The sequence below is a fragment of the Rutidosis leptorrhynchoides genome, chromosome 6, assembly GCF_046630445.1.
Source record: "Rutidosis leptorrhynchoides isolate AG116_Rl617_1_P2 chromosome 6, CSIRO_AGI_Rlap_v1, whole genome shotgun sequence".
In the NCBI taxonomy this organism is placed as follows: domain Eukaryota; kingdom Viridiplantae; phylum Streptophyta; class Magnoliopsida; order Asterales; family Asteraceae; genus Rutidosis; species Rutidosis leptorrhynchoides.
Window position 1 is genome coordinate 353,497,075 of NC_092338.1, and position 24,260 is coordinate 353,521,334.

At 33.8% G+C, this 24,260-nt stretch overlaps 1 protein-coding gene across 1 annotated transcript; it reads right to left on the reverse strand.

The window, feature by feature from the left end:
• Nucleotides 1-393: 393 nt before the first annotated feature.
• On the reverse strand, nt 394-8,349 carry LOC139855524 (probable dipeptidyl-peptidase 5). Its single transcript, XM_071844760.1, has 18 exons — nt 8,163-8,349; nt 7,528-7,715; nt 7,231-7,335; nt 7,067-7,138; nt 6,798-6,945; nt 6,282-6,364; nt 5,992-6,047; nt 4,250-4,380; nt 4,069-4,159; nt 3,903-3,968; nt 3,135-3,357; nt 2,889-2,990; nt 1,668-1,753; nt 1,388-1,510; nt 1,081-1,150; nt 902-993; nt 605-709; nt 394-519 (listed from the first exon to the last, which is right to left on the reverse strand). The coding sequence occupies exons 1-18, from the start codon at nt 8,330-8,332 to the stop codon at nt 406-408; spliced, it is 2,025 nt and encodes a 674-aa protein (XP_071700861.1). The 5' UTR covers nt 8,333-8,349; the 3' UTR covers nt 394-405.
• Between the last annotated feature and the right edge of the window lie 15,911 nt (nt 8,350-24,260).

Consider the following 24,260-nt stretch of genomic DNA (forward strand, 5'->3'; position numbering starts at 1 on the left):
AAATAAATATTGATTACTATTTTGAAGACGCTTTTGCATAAATTTGAGTGTGTACGATAATTCAACACTAGTAAACAATTGTTAAACTAAGCAGCTAATAAAGATCTCTGAATGACAAATACAACATCTTGACCGTGGTACATAAAATTATTAATGTCACAAGTTAACTATGTTTCCTAAGTTACAAACACTTCGACGTAAAATGTGTGGAACTTTGCCCCCATGGTAAGGGGATTACACTACACACAAAAGTTTGCAACTACCCTACTCACTTACTCGGGCTTCAAATACTCTCTTATTATTAAGAACTGAAAAAGTCGACAATATGAGTCTGACACCTACGGTCGCATTAGGATGGTATGTTTTAGAGACAATCCCCGTAACTGTATACGAAAAACTTATCCTCTAGTCGAAGTTATCAATTTTGATAGGAGTAAACTCGTCTGCGACCTTGAAGTGTCCTACTAGACGTGCAAAAAACACCATTTGCTGTTCAAGTGTGAATTTAATATTTTCGGCCTGCACGTCACAAAATTAAAACATGATGCATTTCATTGATGGAAATGAAATGCAGTAAAAACTTATGTTGTTTACTAATTCTAACCATGCGAAAACCATGCTGCTCGCCTTCATATTCCACAAGTGCGACAGGCAATCCTTTTGATTTCAAGGCTTTGTATATTTTTCTTGCTTGTTCAGGGTTTACAATCTGCAAAACAAACCCATAACTGTTTAATTGCAAACATGACATGGCATAAATTGCCAATGCGGAACATTTGACAAGATACTTCACTGTTTTTATGAAATTTAGCCCTTAATAATGTTATAAGAATCTAAGCACATGTTGAGAATATACTTAAGCACATGTTAATAATCGTTAAAGTTCAGATGCATTGGATACCATGTCGTCCAATCCTTGAAAGAGGATGATGGGGCAAGAGAACTGATCGGCATGATTTATAGGGTTTCTCTCGATGAAGTCTCGTTCACTACCTGTTACAAGTCGCTAGCTATAACTTATAAGTTAAAAATTTATATACGATAGTTTACACTTTGAAGCTTAAAAGTTGATGGATCTACCAACAAGATTATCGATGTAGCAGGACTCAAACTTAGTGATTTGTTCTTTCAACAACTTCACATCAGCTACCTGTTTGTGACCATGACATACGAATCTATTAATCTATTTGAAGCTTTTTACTTTATCAAAACATTTTGAGTTAAGATAATAGAAAAAGTTACTTAAATGTATTTTTATTACACTTGCATGATAACAAAAAGAAATAAAAAACACATTAAAAGAACATTAGTTCTAAATCTTCAATATATATTACCATAACACCAAAAAAACATCAAACGAATATAACATAACGAACAGAATACTTACGCCAAACAAAGAAGCTCCAGCCTTAAATGTTTTTTTGAATGCAAGAGCAGACAACGTTGTATAACCGCCAGCAGAGCACCCGGTGATGCAAAGTCTTTCATCATCTGCCTTTCCGCAGTTTACCTATTCAAAAAAAATATATAATAAAAAAAGAAATAAAAGGAATAAATCATGAGTTGTAATTGTAATTGTATAGAAATAACGCATAGAAATAAAATGGACTCTTGTAACCCATATATAATATGAAAATAACGCATAGAAAAATTTGTAGTATAATCACCAAATAATTAGCACAGCTGCGACAGTCGTCGACATCAACTATACCCCACTTCTTCAAAAGTCTTTCACGAAACTGTCGACCATAACCTTCAAATCACAAACAAAAGGTCAACGTAGAGTTTAGTATAATGCCTATGGGTGGCAAAACGGGTTGGGTAACGGGTCAGATGGGGTTGAGTGAAAAAACAGGTTATTCAATTTTCATGCTATGGGTCAGGTTGGGTTGACCTGTAACATTGTTTGTCTAATTAATTTTTTTGGATCTATAGGTTAACAAAAACTATATTAATTCAACAGTAACCTAGCTTGATTAAAATGATGTAAGTAATGATACGCATACCCGATTAGCTCGTATAGCGCATCAGACATACATTGTCACGCATGCCACACAAATAGCGCGCCAAAATGATTCGGCGCGCGGGCGAAGGTTTGGCGCATCACCTCTGCAGGCGCTGAGACGACGTGTAGTCTGTCAGAAAACGCTGTAGCCTGCAGGGTGTATATGGCAGACAGGAATCAGGCCCGACAAGATACTTTTCAATTTTTGTCGGTCCTCCTCACACAAAGAAGTACTATTGACAGACCACGATCCTCCAACCTTGTTACGTGACATTAAAGGACAAAAAGGGTTACCCTATAAATAAAGGATCCAAGCCACAACAAACGGGATTCACTCTCACTCTGATTAAGACATATACAATTTTTAGTATTGAAACAGAATAGAGATAACAGTGCTCCTCTCCTAGCGCAACCTTTACCCGCGCTACCGGAATTGCAGCGTATCACTAGATCTCCTCTTGATCTACAGGTAACGTTCCATGAACATAAATCCTACAATTCAACCCGAGCCATCAATAACCGGCTATCCCGTCGATGGTGGGTCCACGTTTAACCACCCCTGTCGAGATCCTCATCTCACAAGGGGTTATTCACGGTACTCTGGACCGGAGAGTTAAACTCAAATGACCCTTAAATCCCCCTTTATTGTTGACAAGCATGGACCGGACGCGACTCCTCTATTCTATGCTTGATCAGTAAGATATTTTATGAAACTATTTGGGGGACTTACGACGCGTTTCTTTATAGGATTTTTAGTTTATATTATATGTTTTGAATTATTAAGGACAACATCTACTATATGAGCCTAAACTACTTGATGATAATTTGATCATTCCAAAAGAAAATGTGCATAAACACACGAATTGCTAGAAAAACGACATACCGCTGCTTCCACCATAATTCACATCCACATAAGCCCAACCCCGACTAGTCCAAAATTGGATACTTAGATTTAAGATTCCACGAGCTTCATCAGTAGGTCCCCCTATATTGCAAAATGTGAAATATAAATTATATAAAATTAGTAAATCCTTGTATATCAAAGAACTAAATCAATTTAATGACTACAAACATTAAGATCATCATCCTAAATACACTATAAAAAATTAAAAAGTAGGAATATAATCACCGTGACTGTCCAATAAGAGTGGTGGTCTTTCATCTTGATTGGCTTGATACATGGGATTAGTAGGTGGATAATAGTACGCATACGCATTCTCACCGGGAACTTCGGTTGGAAATTCGATGAACTCGGGTGAGCTAAAATAGGACTCATACTTCGAACTAGTAGGTGAAGAAGACCAAACAATCTTGAAATCCACAACTCGTGTAGCTTGATCATCTAAAGTCAACTGATAGAAACATAAACATATGTAATGACCAGTACAAACATATTAGGTCAAATAAAGATAAATACAGTAGTAGTTACTATTAAGAAAGATAGAATTTGCAAACTTTGGGCGCAGACTATGAATCGCAAAACTCAACATGATAGAGGATTGCTTACAAGTTTTCACGAGGTGACAATTATAAGCCGTTTACGTATGAATGGGTTAATTCGGATTACGTTTATATCAAACGGGACAAAGAGGAAAAAAAAAATACAAAACCCGCTTTAAAGAAGAGGGCCGAGCGGGTCGAAAGTCACCCAAAGTATATTTAAAATGCTTTCAGCCTTTTATATAACTTTATTCAAGAAATTAGATTATTATTGCAATGGAACGCTCATAACCATATCAGAGTATTGACAAATATATAAATTCTACAGGTTCTTTTTACTAAATATTAACACATTCTTGTTGAAAAATTATCCATTATGACCACCCGTACCAAACCCAACCGACCCGCCTATTCTTCTATCTCTACTTTCAACATTTGACCAAAAAGAGGATAGAACCTTGACTATCGACAACGGATGAACTGAAGATGCCCCCTCAACATAGAGGCAGTTTACACCTGATGTCTACAACAAAGATTTTCAAAATTAACAAATTACAAAGTTAGGTTTTATACAATGTATATAACTGAAGAACCAATGTGAGGCAAAAAGTACAAAGTGTTACAATGTTTCTTAGATCTGTGAAAGGAGTCTCAAGAATGGATAATGTGTTCTTGTTTTTGTCTAAAATTCCAAGATATGACTTCCCTTTTTGCCTGTGTATATCGACATATAATTATAAGATAAATTTTCTATAAACCATACGAAGGATTTAAGAGAAAATATAGACAAAGTCACAGAGGTACCTGTAACTGCAAGCTACTAAGTTACTTTTATCATTAATTATGTCATAAGAATTTATGCCATAAACCCATGCAGGCCTTGTAAACTCAGCTTCTAATGAATATACTGGCAACACTTTGTTATCAGATTCAACCTGCGAAAGAATAAGCTCTGAAAAATGTCTATTTGATAGTAATAATTTGTGAACTTATACGTCTCGACTTAAAAAAAAAATGATGAAATGATGTTTGAAGGCAAATTTTTTATCATTATGCAGTTGAAACTTCTCTGTTGATTTGTTGATGAAGATGTAGATGTACATGACAAAAAATGTCAAAATGTTACATGGCCAATTTAAACCGTAATGGAATTAACATATAAGGACAATGAACCTCACACAATTTATTAGCTAAAAGAGGCCGTCAAAAATGAATATAATCATCCAAGATGAACTATTAAAGGGCTTATAACCTAGTGGTGTAACCAACAACCAAAAGGTTGTGTGACTCACTCAAGACAAATGCGTAAATAATATGTGTGGCGTGGTTATAGTTGTGTGTCTTTTCCATCATAAAAAAATAATAATAATAAAATAAACTTATTAAATTGATTAGAGTATGGGGTCAGAGTTCCTTGCAAGCAGTGGCGAATCTATGATGAAAATTCAATGGGTTCCAAAAAAAAAATTTTAAGCCTAATTATATTTGAAAGATACTTTAGTAGTTGTTTACCTCCAAAAAAAAGTATAAATTTTAAAAATATATGAGGTCCTATAGTTAAATTTAGTGTTGTCGTGTACAATTTGAAGTATACATTGTATAAAATTTTACTAGTGGGGGTCATAGGACCCCACTCCCTAACATGTAGAGTCGCCCCTGCTTGCAAGAGGTGAACTTGTCTAGGACGAATATTTTGTGGTGGCCAGCATAGTTTTAAAAAAGGCTGAGGCGTACGCCTCGAGGGGCACCTCGGAACGTTTTTAGAAAATCCCATTTTGAAATGTACGCCTCGATGGCCTTTAAAAATCGTACGCCTCATATGCCGAGGCGGGTCGTTTTTTTGCTGAGGCGGTTATAGGGGCGTGTGTCTCATGTTGTTTAGCAAAAAATGGTGGGAGAATGGTCTGGCGGCAAAACTCTATTGGGCGGCAAAACCTAAAATTAGGGTTATCTTTTGTAAAGTCTTTTATAAAAGGTCTTTTAAACTCCCATTCTTTTATAAAGTCTTAGGGTTTCTTTTTTACTTAAAAAAAAATAAATAAATAAATAAATAAAATAAAAACTACGAGGGGCGGCAAAGGGCAGGGCCTCAACTGACTTTAATGACTTTGCCTATTGTGAAATCATTAATTTGCTGTAATATAATGAACTTATAATTTTTTTGTGGATTTGAAAGACACTTATGGACAAGATGGTAGAAATAGTATAATGAATTTATAATTTTTATATATTTTTTTAACTCCGCCTCGAACGTACGCCTTGGTTCGCCTCGAGGCGTACGCCTCGCCTCACAAAAGGGAAACGCTTTGAGGCGTGTTTCCGTTTTTTCAAACCTTGGTGGCCAGGGAAGGGGTGGAAACAGCCAGGGAGTAATCCTACGGGGTTGCGTACATCAGAATATGGGGTCGGATTACTCGACCTCCCGGGTAACCCGAACAAGGAAAATCTTCTACCTTTTTTTATTAAATTGATCAAATAAATAAATATCTAAAGGATCAAGGAAGCTAGATAATGAAACAATGTAAAATAGCCTACAATTCTCTCACCCATCTATGAATATTCCAAAATCCAAGATTCCTATCAGTGACAAAGAACAATTCTCCTGCAGTAAACAGATGCAACAAATGTAAGCAACCCTAAATGAAAAAATAAAGGAATTTGATAAACCAACATTAATCTTATCCACAATTTGTAACTCCGGGAAATCTTTAGTTTTATGAATCAGGGAGTAAGTACTACATGTAAAATCATGAAAATAGATTAAATAGAAAATTATCCAGAATTAGCTTATTCTTAAGTCTCAACAGTTACTATTTTATATCAAGAACATAATCACCTTCAGATGACCATTTTGGTTCAGTTGGAGATTCAATTATAGAAGGATCAGCCCCAGCCACACATACACGTTTATATATGTCTCTGCATAATACCTTAAATAATCAAAATTATATAAAAAGAAATAACGCCGAGTGACATAGATACTTTTCAACAGTTTGTATCACATGTTATATATATATAGAAGACAGTATAAATTTGAATAACATTTTTAACTACTAATGAAAGAGGTCCGGCCAGCATGGGTTGGCCATAAACACGTTTTCTCGATTGCGTTAGTTATAATTTCATGGATAACATCGTTACAGTAACATTCTAAAGATTTAGCAAAATGATTTAGGGGGTTGTATGCATTAGAAGTATAATATTTTAAGCGATTTTCAACCTCACAACCCATCAGACTCACTTGACCCTTTTCACCTTTAGTTATTTTTATTTTATTTTACTTGTTTGCAGACTTGAGAAAAAAACACAACCTAAATCAACCCACTCATAAATAGATGAGTCAAAACTTTACCCATTGTCAGAAATGTATCCGACCCAAAGTTGGGACCTATCCCATGGCATGTTCGGGTGGCTCCATTCAATCCAGGCCATCTTTTTCCCCTCGGGATCTAATCTTGGGAAAGCATAGAAATCATTACCACTTACTAACACTTTTGGATCTGCATACACCAGTAAAAACATAAAAAATAATAATTAATTGCAATATATAATTAAAAACACAGCGTTGAGGGTGATAAATAAACGAATCAAGAATGATAAAAATAGAATCATTCACTATACCTTGAATAATGCTATCATTAAGTTCAACTGATACAATTGTTGTGACAGATTTTGAACAACTTTCTCGTCTATCTATAATGATGCCACATCACAATTAGCAAAGATAAGCAACAATTGACAAAAGTTTGTGATTTTTTTTCTCTGTAAAATCAACCAAAAAGTACCTTCTCGAATAGTGATATACCGATCGAACCTTTTATCAACAACTCCATCAGCAAAGCCTATTAGAGGTCCGCCAAAATCGGGGGTGAGTGCAACAGGTGGAGATTCTGAAATTAATATAAGGATTTTCAATCATTAGATGTCGACAGTTTATATAATTGAAAATGTGATCACAGAAGCCTTTTATATGTATACAGTCTACATTTGTTAAATTTAGTAATATTTTGTTTTTCAATTTCAAGCAATGTTAACTTTTTCCAAATAGGTGGCAGTAAGTGGAAACAAATACTAATTCACACCTCGAGAATCAATGAACTGCTTGTACAGTCTCTGGTCTTCATAATTTGAATATATTACGGTATCCCCTGAAATACAGAAATCACCACCACCATATTCATTGGCAACTGTTCGAACAGAAAATTCTTTCGGAGTTACATCAGTAGCTTCATCTTCATCCGCATCACTTGCTTTGACTATAACCGATCGTCTGAAAATATAACAATCAAAATGACAAAAAAAAAAAAAAGACAAAATATTGTTTGCTTAACAATGTCTAATGAAATTATACTAATTGTATCCTAATTTTTGTCAGAGTTATGATACATAAGGCATAAAGCAATAGCTTTTTGTGTAGCATAGTTGTAAAACTTGTAGTTGAAAAATGTACTGATACACAAATTAAAACCTAATTAATTACAAGTTTATAAGTGATTTTCATTTCCATAACTCAAGAAGCAGCTAAAAATTTCAGTTTTGACAATGAAACATTATTTTTTGCCAAAAAAGATAAAAATATATTAATACACGTCAGTCTCCTTACATTTCGTCATGTCCGTTATCAGCTTAATTATTGTAAGCGTACGGATCAATCAAATATATCATTTCTCAAATGATAAAACCCTAATATGCAACTGAAATTAGTGAGTGATTCTACCCTGATTCGGTGGGACGAGATTCGAGCCAGAAGAGACGGCCGAGAGAGTCAACTGCAGTACCGCCGAGAGTCTTTCCGGCGCCCGAAACGACGTCGGAGGTGATAGGTGACGACCAGGAACCGTAGGGAGCGGTACGTTTTTGATGCGGTGGTAGTGAAGAAGCTGACATTGGTAAAGTTGAGTAAAGTAACGGTGGTGGTGGTGGTAGTTAAGTTGAAGATGAGAATGTTGTTGACCAAACGTGAATACGACTGGTGGTGAGTTGTGACGGATGCTTGTTTGTCACTGGCTGAAAGTGCCAGCGCTTAGGATCACTATGCGCTATGCAGTTATGCGCTATGCAGTTAGGCTACTAAATGGATATGGAACGATATGGATGAACTTAAATGGATATGAATACGAATATGAATGAACCTAAATGGATATGAATATGGATATGGACATGAATGAAAAGTGTCATTCATGAATACATCCATTACTACCCGAAATACATATACAAATACATAAATATAGATGTATGCTTGCATATATACTACTACAAGTTTATTCACCGTTAGATTTACATTATGTTTTAAACCCTATAATAAAATAATTATAATGTATTACAATAATACACATATATATAACAAAATAAACTTACAAATTTCATATTTAATTTTTAATAATCTATTTTTTATTGTAAATTTAACAATTTTTTTATATCTTCGACAAATATTACACATTCTTACGGATAGATTTTAATATGTCATGTTATATTCATTTTTGTTATACTGCGTTTTTATTTTAATCGTATATTAGAGAATATTATAACAAAATTCTAATATCCATTGGATATCCATTAACCCGCTTAATCCACTAGATATGGGTATGGATGGATGACCTGGAACTAAATGGATATGGATATGGATGAAGAAAATTTAAATGGATATGGATACGGCGTCACCCGATCCATATCCAATCCTTTGCCATCTGTGACGCCCCGTACAAAACCATCGTGTACGATTCGTCAACAACAGGATCTTTACACGGTCAATTACTACATGCTGTTTGAAAACCAGTTTTGCATTCATAAAAAGATAGCGTTTACAAAAGATAACGTGACACAAAAGTCGTTACAAAGTCATTATTTGAAAATACATAAGTTACGAATGCAAGATAAAAGTTTCATGATTTGAGACATCTCTAAGTAATGCAGCGAAAATCTAACACAGCAGGTCCATAACAGCAAGTCTATAACACCAAGACAGCAAGTCTAACAGCGAAAGCAACATCGTCTAAGCACCTAAGAAATACACGCTTAAAAGTCAACACGAATGTTGGTGAGCTATAGTTTGTAATCAGAAAAGTAATGTAGACCACGAGTTATCGTATTCAATACAGTATGAAAAGTATATGCTTGTCCGTGGGCACCCGTTAACTAACTTAACGTAATAGTAATACCCCCTAAAAGTACACTTGACGAGTGCGTATGTCCTCGAAGTATCAAACACCCGTTGAATGCTAGCGCGACTAGCCCGAGTGGGGATGTCAAACCCTATGGATCCATATCTAATATTCGCGTTCACCAGTTCAAAACCAATGATTAAACGTTACCGTGCTAAGGGGAATGTTTATGCTGTTATATAACCCACACATATGTAAAGTTTAAGTTCTCGTGTCAAGTAAGTAAAACATAAAAAGCGCATGTATTCTCAGTCCCAAAAATAGTTGAAGTAAAAAGGGAAGCTATAACTCACAGTGATAAAAGCGGTAAAGTCGATAATGAAAGTATGCAAGTAGTAAGTTGGTCCGAAAGGTCGTCAACCTAAGTCAATGGTCACTAGGTCAGTATGTTGTCCCAATAAGTTTAAAAATGAATAAATTAAGTTTAAGTGTCATCATCGACATCATCATTATCATCATCATTCATCAACACTAAGGTAAGTTTAACAAGAATAGAGATCGAAACAAAAAGCTGACTTCAGACAGCTATTACGACCTCTATACAAATCGAAAAGACGCGTAGTCAGTGGCTATGGCTCGTATGTGAGTCCTCTAACCGCTGACCAATTTTCAGAACCTAACTCGTCTTCGTTTGACCGTGGCGACGGTTTAAGTGCGAGTAGGTCATAAATTTCAGCACAACGTTACAAAGGCGTAGTGACTTTCGGAAGGCCATAAATCCTAAACCGTATATCGAATTAAGACGAGGCTTAAACGAAAAGTCATCTAATCGAAACGAACTAACTGAAAATCAATTTTATAGAAGTCCAGGAATCTGATCAGATCCCGAAAAACAGTAAACAAGTGCTCCGGTGGGGTTCTTGGTGCTTGATGCTCATCACGGTTCTCATCCTTGATGCTTGTAGCTTCAAGTGTACAACTCATTGATGGGTTAGCATCACCTTAACCAAGATTCAACCATCAACACACAATATGTTAAGACTAAGTAAGAACACAACTCATTTAAGAGTCTTAGATGAATGATGAACCAAGGTTACATCATATCCTTAGTCTTAACACAAATACAAGTTCTATTTACAACTAAAGCTACAAACTTTACTTTAATCAAACAAGTATGAACACAATCTTAATCAAACAAAGTAATGGAACCCTAAGCTAGAGAGATTGGATCCTTTTCACACAAGTTATGAGATTACAAAGCAGAAAGCTTGAATCTTTACAAAATTAATGAGACCATAAGCTAGAAAGCTAAGATCTTTAACAAAATAATGGAAGTAATGAGACCATAAGCTAAAAAGCTAAGATCTTTAACATAATAATGAAACTCTAAGCTAAAAAACTTGGATCTTTAGTGTTCTTGAAGATCCTGAAGCATAAAGCTTGGATCTTTAAGATACATGAAGATTACAAACACAAGTTTGAATCTTTATAACAAAATAACAAGATTAAAGCTAAAAAGATTTAGATCTACAAAATAGGTGAAGATTCAAAGCTAGAAAGCTTGAATCTTCCATGATCTTGAAGGATTCAAACCCAAGTTTGAATCTTTAAGATATAACAAGATCAAAAGCTAAAGGCTAGATCCATACATGATGATGATGATGTCGTGGGTGATGAAGGGAGAAGAAGAAGAAAAATCAAATACTTACACTTTTTAGAGAGAGAAGAACTAGAGAGAGAATTAGAGAGTAAGTGTGTGTAAATTGCAAATGAGAGCAAGTGTAAAATGGATGGAATAAGGCTTGTATTTATAGGTGGTCAGGGTGTGGGTGGGTGGTGATGGCCGTAGGTTTCCAATGGGATAAGGGGGACACCTTTTTCACTTTTTGGTTAATGATTGTCTAAAGTTGGTGCTTATGTTAGGATCTCATGCAACATTAAGGATAATACTTGACAAAAATACTAGTATGTTCCCTCTAATAAATGGGCATTTGTCTTACTTATTAATGGGTCACTAGTTATTTATAATTGGGCTAATTAAATAGTCCACTAACTAGTGTAGGGTGGGCTAAGGTCCAACAAGGTAGAAAGTCCAACAAGACTAACTAGTGTGCTCTAGTAAATTACTAAGCGTAATTAAGCATCCAAAAACTCAAGTAATTGTTATTATAAATTAAAAATTAGTATTTCGTAGTCATAATATTCCGATTACGACAAAAGTTAAACGTGTACGCAGTACGCAGTTCGTTAAATACGTCAAGTAACACTAACGGTCATAAAGGCTTCCGGGGGTTAAGTTAAGTATCCTACGTACTTAATGATACGATTTAACATATAAATGAAAGTAATCAACATGTAGGGAGTTCCCAGAGTATAATATAGCTCAGTACGCACAAATACGCAGTTTCGCGAAAACACAAAGCACAAAAGCAAGTCGAAAAAGTCGGGTCGTTACACCATACCTACTCCCCATCTCTTAAAATCACCATTAACCGGGCGTCAAAAACGAAAAAAAACGCATTCAAATATGATGTGGCATATGAGTTGGAAAGAAATTTGTCGCCTAACGCCGTTAACCCTGACGCCTCAGGAGCGTCAGTTACAAAACTAACGGAAAAAAGGTACGTGTGACGCCCCGTACAAAACCATCGTGTACGATTCGTCAACAACAGGATCTTTACACGATCAAGTACTACATGCTGTTTGAAAACCATTTTGCATTTATAAAAAGACATAGCGTTTACAAAAGATAACGTGACACAGAGGTCATTACAAAGCCATTATTCAAAATAACATAAGTTGCGAATGCAAATTAAAAGTTTCATGATTGAGACATCTCTAAGTTATGCAGCGGATATCTAACACAGCAGGTCCTTAACAGCAAGTCTAAACAGCATGACAGCAAGTCTAACAGCGGAAGCAACAAACCTCTAAGCACCTGATAAAACATGCTTAAAAACGTCAACAATAATGTTGGTGAGCTATAGTTTAAGTTGTAACAGTAATATAAGATTGACCACGAGATTTCAATGTTTCAAAACAGTATGAAAAGTATATGTATAACCGTGGGCACATGGTAACTAGACTTAACGTAAATATAAATATCACCCCCTGAAAGTACACATGGCGAGTGCGTATATCCTCGAAGTATTAAACACCCGTTAAATGCTAGCGCGACTAGCCCGAGTGGGGATGTCAAACCCTATGGATCCATATCTAAGATTCGCGTCTACCGGTTCAAAAACCAATAGTTAAACGTTACCGTGCTAAGGGGAAAGTTTATGCCGTTATATAACCCGCACATATGTAAAGTTTAAGTACTCGTGTCAAATAAGTAAAACATAAAAAGCGCATGTATTCTTAGTCCCAAAAATAGTAAAGTAAAAAGGGAAGCTATAACTCACAGTGAATAAGCAATACAAGTCGATACGAAAGTGTGCACGTAGTAAGTCGGTCCGAAAGGTCGTCAACCTAAATCAAAGGTTACTAGGTCAGTAGGTTGTCTTTGTAAGTTCTAATAGTGCATAAAATAAGTTTAAGTGTCATCATCATCATCATTCATCATCATAAAAGCTAAGTAAGTTTGACAAGAATAGATATCGAAACAATAGGCTGACTTCGGTCAGCTGTTACGACCTCTACGTAAATCGAAAAGACGCGTAGTTAGTGGCTATGGCTCCGAATATGAGTCCCCTAACCTCTGACCAATTTTCAGAACCTAAATCGTCTTCGTTTGACTGTGGCGACGGTTTAAGTGCGAGTAGGTCAGAAATTTCAGCACAACGTTACAAGAGCGTAGTGACTTTCGGAAGGCCATAAATCCTAAACCGTAACTCGGATTAAGACGAGGCCTAAATGGAAAATCATCTACTCGAACCGAACTAACTGAAAATCAACTTTACAGTCACTCAGGTTACTTATCAAATCCCGAAAAACGGTAAACAAGTGCTCCGGTGGGGTTCTTAGTGCTTGATGCTCATCACGGTTCTCATCCTTGATGCTTGTAGCTTCAAGTATACAACTCGTTGATGGTTTAGCATCACTTTTGACCAAGATTCTACCATCAATACACAATATGTTAAGACCAAGTAATAACACAACTCATTTAAGAGTCTTAGATGGATGGTGAACCAAGGTTACATCATATCCTTAGTCTTAACACAATTACAAGTTACATTTACAACTAAAGCTACAAACTTTACATCAATCAAACAAGTATGAACATAATCTAAGTCAAATGAGGTGATGGAACCCTAAGCTAGAGAGCTTGGATCCCTTTCACACAAGTTATAAGGTCACAAAGCTAGAAAGCTTGAACCTTTAGTGTTCTTGAAGATCTTGAAGCATAAAGCTTGGATCTTTAAGTTATATGAAGACCATAAACACAAGTTTTGATCTTTATAACAAAATAATGAGATCATAAGTTAGAAAACTTAGATCCATCAAAAGATATGAAGATTCAAGCTAGAAAGCTTGCATCTTGATTGTTCTTGAAGATCTTGAAGCATAAAGCTTGGATCTTTAAGTTACATGAAGATTACAAACACAAGTTTGAATCTTTATAATAAAATAATAAGATTAAAGCTAAAAAGATGTAGATCTATAAAGTAGGTGAAGATTCAAAGCTAGAAAGCTTGAATCTTCCATGTTCTTGAAGGATTCATGCTTGAATCTACAAGATGTAATCAAGATCAAAGCTAAAAAGCTTGATCCTCCATGGATGATGATGAACACGAAAAGGAAAGGAGAAGAAGAAGAAGAAAAATCAAAAACTTACAAGTTTTTGAGTGAGAAATACTAGAAAGGAAATAAGAGAGTAAGTGTGTGTGAAATACAAATGAGAGCAAGTGTTAAATGGATGGAATAAGGGTGGTATTTATAGGTGAATGGGGTGAGGGTGGGGTGAGTTGGCCAAAAATTTGGAGGGGGGACAAGGGGGACAAAAGTTTGCTTTTTGGTTAATGGTTTATCTAAAGTTGGTGCTTATGTTAGGATCCCATGCAACATTAAGGATAATACTTGACATAAATGCTAGCATGTTCCCTCTAATAAATGGGCATTTGTCTTACTTATTATTGGGTTACTAGTAATTAATAAGTCGGCTAAATAATGGGCTACTAGCTAGAGTAGGGTGGGTCTAAGTCCAACAAGGTAGAAAGTCCAACAAGACTAACTAGTAAGCATAATTAAATTACTACGCATAATTAAGCATTCAAAAACCCAAGTAATTATTATTATAAAATAATAATTAATATTTCGTAGTCATAATATTCCGATTACGACAAAAGTTAAACGTGTGCACAGTTCGCAGTTTATTCGAAACGTCAAGTGGCACTAACAGTCATAAAAGCTTCCGGTGAACAAGTTAAGTATCCTACGTACTCTAAGGCATGTTTTAAAATATAAATGAAAGTAAACCATGTAATTAAAGATTCCAGAGTATAAAGTAGCACAGTACGCACAAATACGCAGTTTCGCTAAAACACAAAGCATAAAAGCAAGTCGAAAAAGTCGGGTCGTTACATTACCCACCTGTTAATGGAAATTTCGTCCCGAAATTTAAGCTGAGGCAGGTGTTTGAGTCAAGAAAAGGTGAGGATATTTCTGCATCAGTTGATCCTCTCATTCCCAAGTAAACTCAGGTCCTCGTTTGGCATTCCATCGAACTCGGACGATCGGAATCTTGTTGCGTTTCAAAGTTTTGACCTCACGGTCCATAATTTCGACAGGTTCTTCCACGAAGCGGAGTTTGTCATCAATCGTAAGTTCCTCCAGGGGTATGATAAGTTCCGGTGGAGCAAGACACTTCTTCAAATTTGATACGTGGAAGGTAGGATGAACAGCACTCAACTGAGTCGGAAGATCCAAACGGTAAGCAACTGGTCCGACACGCTCCAAGATTTCAAACGGACCAATGTACCGCGGGTTTAGCTTTCCACGCTTTCCAAAGCGGATTACACCTTTCCAAGGTGCGACTTTCAACATCACACGGTCACCCACTGATAATGCTAAAAACGAACATATATTTCATAGCATTATCCCTCAAGAAAGACAAGCTTTTAGTTGCAATTGTTCTATTTACAAGTGATATTCGTTTAAATAATAACAGGTGAAGACAAAAGATAGATTCGACGAATTGAAGACGCAAACGACCAAAAAGCTCAAAAGTACAAAGTACAATCAAAGAGGTTCAAATTATTGATGAGAAACGTCTCGAAATTACAAGAGTACAAGACACAAAACGCAAAGTACAAGATATTAAATTGCACGCAAGGACGTTCGAAAATCCGGAACAGGGACCAGAGTCAACTCTCAACGCTCGACGCAACGTACTAAAAATTACGAATTAACTATGCACATAAATATAATATAATATTTAAATAATTCTTAAAATTATTTATATATTATATATATATTTATAAACCGTCGGCAAGATGCAAATAAACTCTTGTGAGCTGGAAAAGCAGGCCATGCGATCGCATGGCCTGGAAGCTGAAATTCCATGCGATCGCATGGCAGCAGAAGTCAGGACACATCTATAAATTTCGCGTGTTTTGGCTCAAATTAACATATCTTTTTCTCTATCTCTCTCACGTATATATATATATATATATATATATATATATATATATATATATATATATATATATATATATATATTATATTTTAATTTTAATTTTAATTTCTAATAATAAGGGTATGTTAGCGAATGTTGTAAGGGTGTAAGTCGAAATTCTGTCCGTGTAACGCTACGCTATTTTTAATCATTGTAAGTTATGTTCAACCTTTTTAAATTAATGTCTCGTAGCTAAGTTATTATTATGCTTATTTAAGCCAAAGTAATCGTGATGTTGGGCTAAAAATATTAAGACAGGGTAATTGGGCTTTGTACCATAATTGGGGTTTGGATAAAAGAACGACACTTGTGGAAATTAGACTATGGGCAATTAATGGGATTTATATTAACTAAACGATACCTTGTTAATTTAATATATAGACTTATAGTTTGACGTATTTATATATAACCACATACGCTTGACTGAGTACGGTGGGCGGGATATCTATAAATACCAATAATTATTCATTTGACCGGACACGGAACTGGATTAATAGTTAATGGACTAGTTAAAACAGGGGTGGATAAGGGTAATTGGTGTAATTGTTAACAAAGTAGTAAAACCTTGGACTACACGCAGTCGATAACCTGGTGTATTCATTAAACAAAGTATTAAGACCTTGTTACAATTCGAATCCCCAATTAGTTGGAATATTTAACTTCGAGAATAAGAATAATTTGACGAACACTTCCGCACTTTATGATTATGACTGATGGACTATTATGGACAAATCCGTATGAACATATCGAATAATCCAGGACAAAGGACAATTAACCCATGGTAATAAACTAAAAACAACACGTCGAACATCATGATTACGGAAGTTTAAATAAGCATAATTCCTTTATTTTATATTTAATTTCCTTTATTTAATTGCACTTTTAATTATCGCACTTTTATTTACTGTCATTTTATTGCACTTTTAATTATCGTACTTTTATTTTATCGCACTTTTATTTATCGCAATTTCATTATTGTTATTTACTTTACGCTTTAAATTAAGTCTTTTATATATTTAATATTTTACATTAGGTTTTAACTGCGACTTAAGTTTTAAAATCGACAAACCGGTCATTAAACGGTAAAACCCCCTTTTTATAATAATAATACTATTTATATATATATTTGTATTTTTACAATTATAAGTTAAAACAAATATAGCGTTAAACTTGGCGAGTTCCCTGTGGACGAACCGGACTTACTAAAAACTACACTACTGTACGATTAGGTGCACTGCCTATAAGTGTTATAGCAAGGTTTAGGTATATCTATTCTATAAATAAATAAATAACTTGTGTAAAATTGTATCGTATTTAATAGTATTTTCCTTGTAAAAATATAACTATTTTGTATACACCTCTACGCACATCAACTATTTTTGGCGCCACTGCCGGGGAAACTAAAACGCCGAAAGCGCAACGCTATATATATATATATATATATATATATATATATATATATATATATAAAGACTTTACTTCCTTTTAATTTACTTTTGTAAAAATACGCTTTTGTAAAAATACGTTTTAATTATTAAAAATACAAAAACCATAAAAAGAATAACAATATATTTATATTTTTAAGAGTTTGATAAAATATATAAATTATAAATATTTCTATTTCTATTTTTTTGTTTGTAAAAATATAAGTTTTTATTTAATTTATATAAATATTTTATATAAATACTAAAACAGAATTTTAAATAAAAAAAAAAGTAGTAAAAACCACTCGGCCCGATCACTGTTGCAGCCCAAAGTCTGGCCCGAATTCGCAAGCCATGCGATTGCATGGAAAACCAACTAACACCTCATGCGATCGCATGAAGTGATTTGACTGGTCTGGTAACCTAGTCCGACCAGTTTAGGGTTTAAATTAATTATAATTATAATTAAAACCCTAATTAGGGTTTAGTTTTTAATTATTTAGTTTAGTTTTATTATTTAATTTGTATTATTAAGTTTAATTAGTTTTCATAAATATATAAAACTAATACTTTTATAAATAAATAATATAAAATAATATTTTTATAAAAATTGTACTTTTTACAACTTTAAGTTTATTTTTATATTTTATATCTTTTTATTTGTTTTAGCGTAATATTTGTATTTTTCGCTCGTATTTAGTTTTAAGTCATAGTTTTTGCCATAGTTATTTTTATTTCTAGATTCTTAGGCTTTGCCGTAAAATCCCTTAAGTGCTTTTTCTTTAGACTAAGATTTAGATGCTTTAGAATTTTGCGACGCCGTTTTAAGATTTTAGTACTTTTTAAGTTATTGCAGTTTTGGATTTAGAATTTCTCTAAGCTTTAATATTTTTAGACGTAAATTTTAATTTTTAGTGTTTAGACTTTTTAGTTTCGACGCGCTACTTTCGACCTTTTATTTTTCGACGTTTTTCGACGCGTTCTTTTTCTTTCTTATTTCACGACGCTCTAGTTTTTAAGACATAGAATTTTCTATTTATTCCCTAAAATTTCAACGAAAAATTATTTTAAGTGGTTAAATTGATAGACATCCAAAATTTTCTGGTTCGTAGTGATAATTGGATTTGTTAGTGGAGAGTTGTGGGCTTTCGATTTAAAGGGTCCTGGCTACCTGCTACATCTATTGGCTATTCGAAACGTGGGCAAAATCAGAAAAGTCTATTAACTTGATAACTTATATAATTTTTATCTTTTATAACTAATAGGATATTCAGTGAATGCACCGAGCAAAACGTTCACCACCTTTTGTACGTTCACCACCTGTAACCAGATCAAGACATCTAGCCAATATTGTCGCCTTTGATTTTTCTTTAGAATCGTCATCAAGTCGACCAAGTACTCCAATTCAAATTTCCGATAATCCATTTTTTGAACCCGACCTCACAATTGAGAATCCGGAGGATATTCAGGGACAATTCAGAGATCCTGAACCACTAATCTTTCCTCCGGAACCACCAATCATTCAAACAGAGATTGTTGAGGAACAACCCATTAAATCAGAATCCTCTAGTGATTCAGATACTACAAATTCAATCATGGAAAATCTGGAACCTCTAAGTATGGAAGACCGAATGCGAGCTAAACGCACTGGCCAAGGTCACGCAATTACTCAACCAGACATTAATGCGCCAGATTATGAAATCAAAGGACAAATCCTACACATGGTAACTAATCAATGCCAATTTAGTGGTGCGCCAAAGGAAGATCCAAATGAACATCTTCGTACCTTTAATAGGATCTGTACTTTATTTAAAATCCGAGAAGTTGAGGATGAACAAATATATCTCATGTTATTTCCCTGGACTTTAAAGGGAGAAGCCAAAGATTGGTTAGAATCGTTACCTGAAGGGGCGATTGATACATGGGACGTTTTAGTTGAAAATTTTCTTAAACAATTCTTTCTGGTATCTAAAGCCGTAAGACTTCAAGGAGAAATTGTTACGTTCACACAAAAGCCAAATGAAACTCTGTATGAAGCGTGGACAAGATTTGGAAAATTATTGAGAGGATGTCCGCAACATGGTTTAGACACTTGTCAAATAGTACAAATATTCTACCAAGGATACGACATCACTACAAGGAAAGACATCGATATAGCAGCTGGTGGTTTCATTATGAAGAAAACCGCAACTGACGCTTACAAAGTTATTGATAACACTGCTTCCCACTCACATGAGTGGCACCAAGAAAAAGATATCGTTAGATCATCTAAAGCGGCTAGAGCCGATTCTAGCCATGACTTTGATTCCATTTCTGCAAAGATAGATGCTGTCGAGAGACGAATGGAAAAGATGACTAAAGATATCCACTCAATACGAATTAGTTGTGAGCAGTGTGGAGGACCACATTTGACAAAAGATTGTCTCAGTATTGAACAAACAATGGAACAAAGAGAGAATGTTTCATACATAAACCAAATGCCTGGAAATAATTATCAGAATAATTATCAACCGCCAAGACCAATCTACAATCAAAATCAGAATTATAACCGAAATGTTCCATACAACAACCAACAAGGTCCTAGCAATCAACAAGTATCCAACAATACTTACAATCAGCAAAGACCTATTTTTCAAAACAAACCACCATAAACCGATGATAAAAAGCCAAATTTAGAAGACATGATGTCGAAGCTAGTTGAATCTTAAACTCAATTTTTCACATCTCAGAAACAAACCAATGAACAAAATGCTCAAGCATTTAGAAATCAACAAGCTTCTATTCAAAATTTGGAACAAGAAGTAAGCAACCTAGCAAGGTTGATAGGTGAAAGAAAACCGGGAAGTCTACCTAGTGATACAAATGCTAACCCCCAGAATTAAACAGCTAAAGCCATTACCACAAGAAGTGGTATTACACTCAAACCACCGAAAATACCTATAATTTCTGATGAAGCTATTCCTACTCCACAAGAACCACAATCTGAGCATGATAAGGAAACAGAACCGGTAGTTAAAAATGTTAATGAAGATAACACAGTTAAGGCTAAACCTTATGTTAAACCATACCAACCACCACTTCCTTACCCGAGTAAAATGAGAAAAGAAAGACTTGAAGTCGAGCAATCCAAATTCTTGGATATGTTTAAACAGATAAATGTAAATCTTCCTTTCATTGATGTAATTTCAGGAATGCCAAGATATGCTAAATTTCTGAAAGATCTAATCACAAATAGAAAGAAAATGGAAGAACTCTCCGCTGTTACTATGAATGCCAATTGTTCTGCAGTGCTGTTGAATAAGATACCAGAAAAATTATCAGATCCAGGAAGTTTCACAATTCCATGTTTTCTGGGTAGTCTTAGTTCAATAGAAGCATTGGCAGACTTAGGTGCTAGTATAAATTTAATGCCATATTCACTATACGCTAAACTAGACCTTGGAGAATTGAAACCAACACAAATAAGTATACAACTAGCCGATCGATCAGTAAAATATCCTAGAGGGATAATGGAGAACATGCTAGTTAAAGTTGGTACTTTAGTATTTCCAGTAGATTTTGTTATTCTAGACATGGAAGAAGATTCTCGAGTTCCTCTCATATTAGGAAGACCATTCTTAAACACGGCTAAAGCAATAATAGACGTGTTCGGTAAGAAACTGACCCTAAGTATAGAGGACGAGAGTGTTACCTTTTCAGTGGATAGAGCCATGCAGCAACTGCAATCTGCAGATGATACATGTTATTATATTCAAACTATAGATTCACATGCAGAATTATTAGAAGAATTTCCAGAATTACAAGGAACAGGAGAATGTTCTTTAGGAGAAGGAACTGAACCAATTGATGAAACTGAAATGTTAGCTACACTTATAGCTAATGGATATGAACCTACAACAGAAGAAATTCAAATGCTAAAAGAGGAAGACAGATATCGATATAAATCATCGATAGAAGAACCACCGACATTAGAGTTAAAGCCACTTACAAACCATTTGGAATATGCTTATTTACATGGTGAATCTAAATTACCTGTAATAATATCGTCTTCTCTTACTGAAAATGAAAAATCACAACTCATTTCTGTGCTAAAAGCTCATAAACCAGCTATTGCATGGAAAATTCATGATATTAAAGGAATAAGTCCTTCGTATTGCACACATAAAATCCTTATGGAAGAAGGTCATAAAACGTATGTGCAACGCCAACGAAGACTAAATCCTAATATGCAAGATGTTGTTAAAAAAGAAATTATTAAACTGCTAGATGCAGGTTTAATTTATCCAATCTATGATAGTCCATGGGTAAGTCCAGTTCAATGCGTACCTAAGAAGGGTGCCATGACTGTCATCACAAATGAAAAAAATGAGCTTATTCCTACTAGGACTGTAACAGGATGACGTGTTTGTATTGATTATAGAAAATTAAATGACGCCACCAGAAAAGATCACTTTCCCTTACCTTTCATTATCAAATGTTGGAAAGATTAGCCGAAAATAGTTACTATTGTTTTCTTGATGGTTTTTCCGGATATTTTCAAATTCCAATAGCACCCGAGGACTAAGAGAAAACCACGTTCACATGCCCTTATGGTACTTTTGCTTACAAACGTATAAAAACCCTCATATTTCCATGCCTGAATTGACTAATTTGACTATAGGGTTGTTATCCATACGTAATATATAATTAAATTTGACATTGATCAAATATTTATTTTTAGTCGACACTTTTTGTTAACTAAAGTTTACACTAATTATATAAAATAACTTTAGTTAATATTAATGCGTATTATATTTAAAACTATATGTAACATAATTATTAATTAAATGATAAGTTATTTTAATCATTATATATATTTTTAGCTTATAAAAAAATAAAAATAAAAAGAAATAAGATTTTTTTTATAAATTAAATAATGAGCCCATGAATTTTGACTAAATATTTTCAAAAATAAAAACTTATTAAAAACATTTTTAACATGTTTTTATTATTTTGTCAAAATTGGCACCTTTATTTTATTATTTTTTTCTTTTCACCAACCATTTTTTACGTATAAATACATGGCTCCTCATTCATTTTTTCTTGCCAAACACAAAAACTTAAGTTATTCTCTCAAAACCTTGAAGAAAATTTGAGGTACTTTCTATTTTTATTAATTTTTTTTCAATATTGTCATTTATATTTATATTTATTGTATATTCTTTGTAAAATTCAAAATTAATTATGTTTATATGTTATAATTATTATTATAAGTGTTATGATGCATAAAAATAATTTTGATAATTTATGGAATATTATTTATAATTAAATAATAATTATGTAGTGTTTAAACGTAAAAACAATGTAAAATTCGTAATAAATACTTTAACCAAAAATAAAATATATATAATTTTTTCTGAGTTTTTAAAACTTATATAGATCTGAAAAAATTATAAAAATAATTACTTGGGTCGAATTGGTATTTATTATATAATTAAACTCTATTATTATGTAATTCGAAGGTAAATTAAGAATAAATATAAAATAATAAAAAATATTTTTTTATATATTTTTCTACAGGTTATTAGACTGATAGAAACTTATAAAAATTATAAAAATAATTATTTGGGTTTATTTAGTAATTATGTAGAATTAAAATTGTTTTGTGAATACATTAAGGGTAAAAACAAAAATAAATACAAAAATATAATAAAAACATTTTCTTAAAATTTTCTACTAATTTATATGATTAACTAAGACTATAAAAATTATGTATGTAATTTTTAGATATTTAATTTATTATTTAGACATTTTTGAATAATGTTCGATTAATAAAACACTATTATTTTTGAAGTAATTTAGGTATTTATTTAAAGGTAATTATATTTAATATATATAAGACATACTAAGGTATAATAACTAAATATTAAATAAAACTTAGGTTATATTATCACATATATAATTATTAAGTGCATTAATAATTCGTTGTATGTATACACCTAAAGTGAAGGTTAATCAAAGATAATGTATAATTCATGTGAACTTCATCGCTACTCACGGTCGTAAGTGAATGATGTCTAGGTTGCCATTTATGGGTAAGCTTGTGGATCTCGAATGCCATGACTTAGATTCTGGTCAAGAATCCTGGGCCCCCGGTTACATCTGGTCATTCCTGACTTATTTGATAGCAACGAAGTTTGAGTAGAGTTGTACAACATCTTGCTAAAGATTAACCCGAACTTTCTAAAATTGGAAAATTACTATAAGTGGAAACTTTCCATAAATAGTAACCTTCTGAAAATGGAAATTCTTTAGTGAACCATTACTATCAATATAGTACTATATACTATTGTCTGTTAGGCAATGTCTGATCATACGTTCTATCTCTAGGTTGAGATCTCGGTCACGTCCTTCCGTTCAATTCTTTCGTGTGCTACTAAGGTGAACTTCATAGCCCCACTTTTTACTGTTTCATAACTGTATTATAACTTTTGGGGTGAGATACATGCTTGCTTTATAACTGTTTTACACTTAGACACAAGTACTAAATTGTTAACTATGTTGTCATGCTTTGATTCATGCTAAATCCCTACCGTAATATCGTCAATTGCTACGTTTAAATGCAAACTTAATTATTGTGAGTTTGCCTATTGAGAGTAACGCCTCTAACCATTCGACTGTTGATCTTTGGTTAC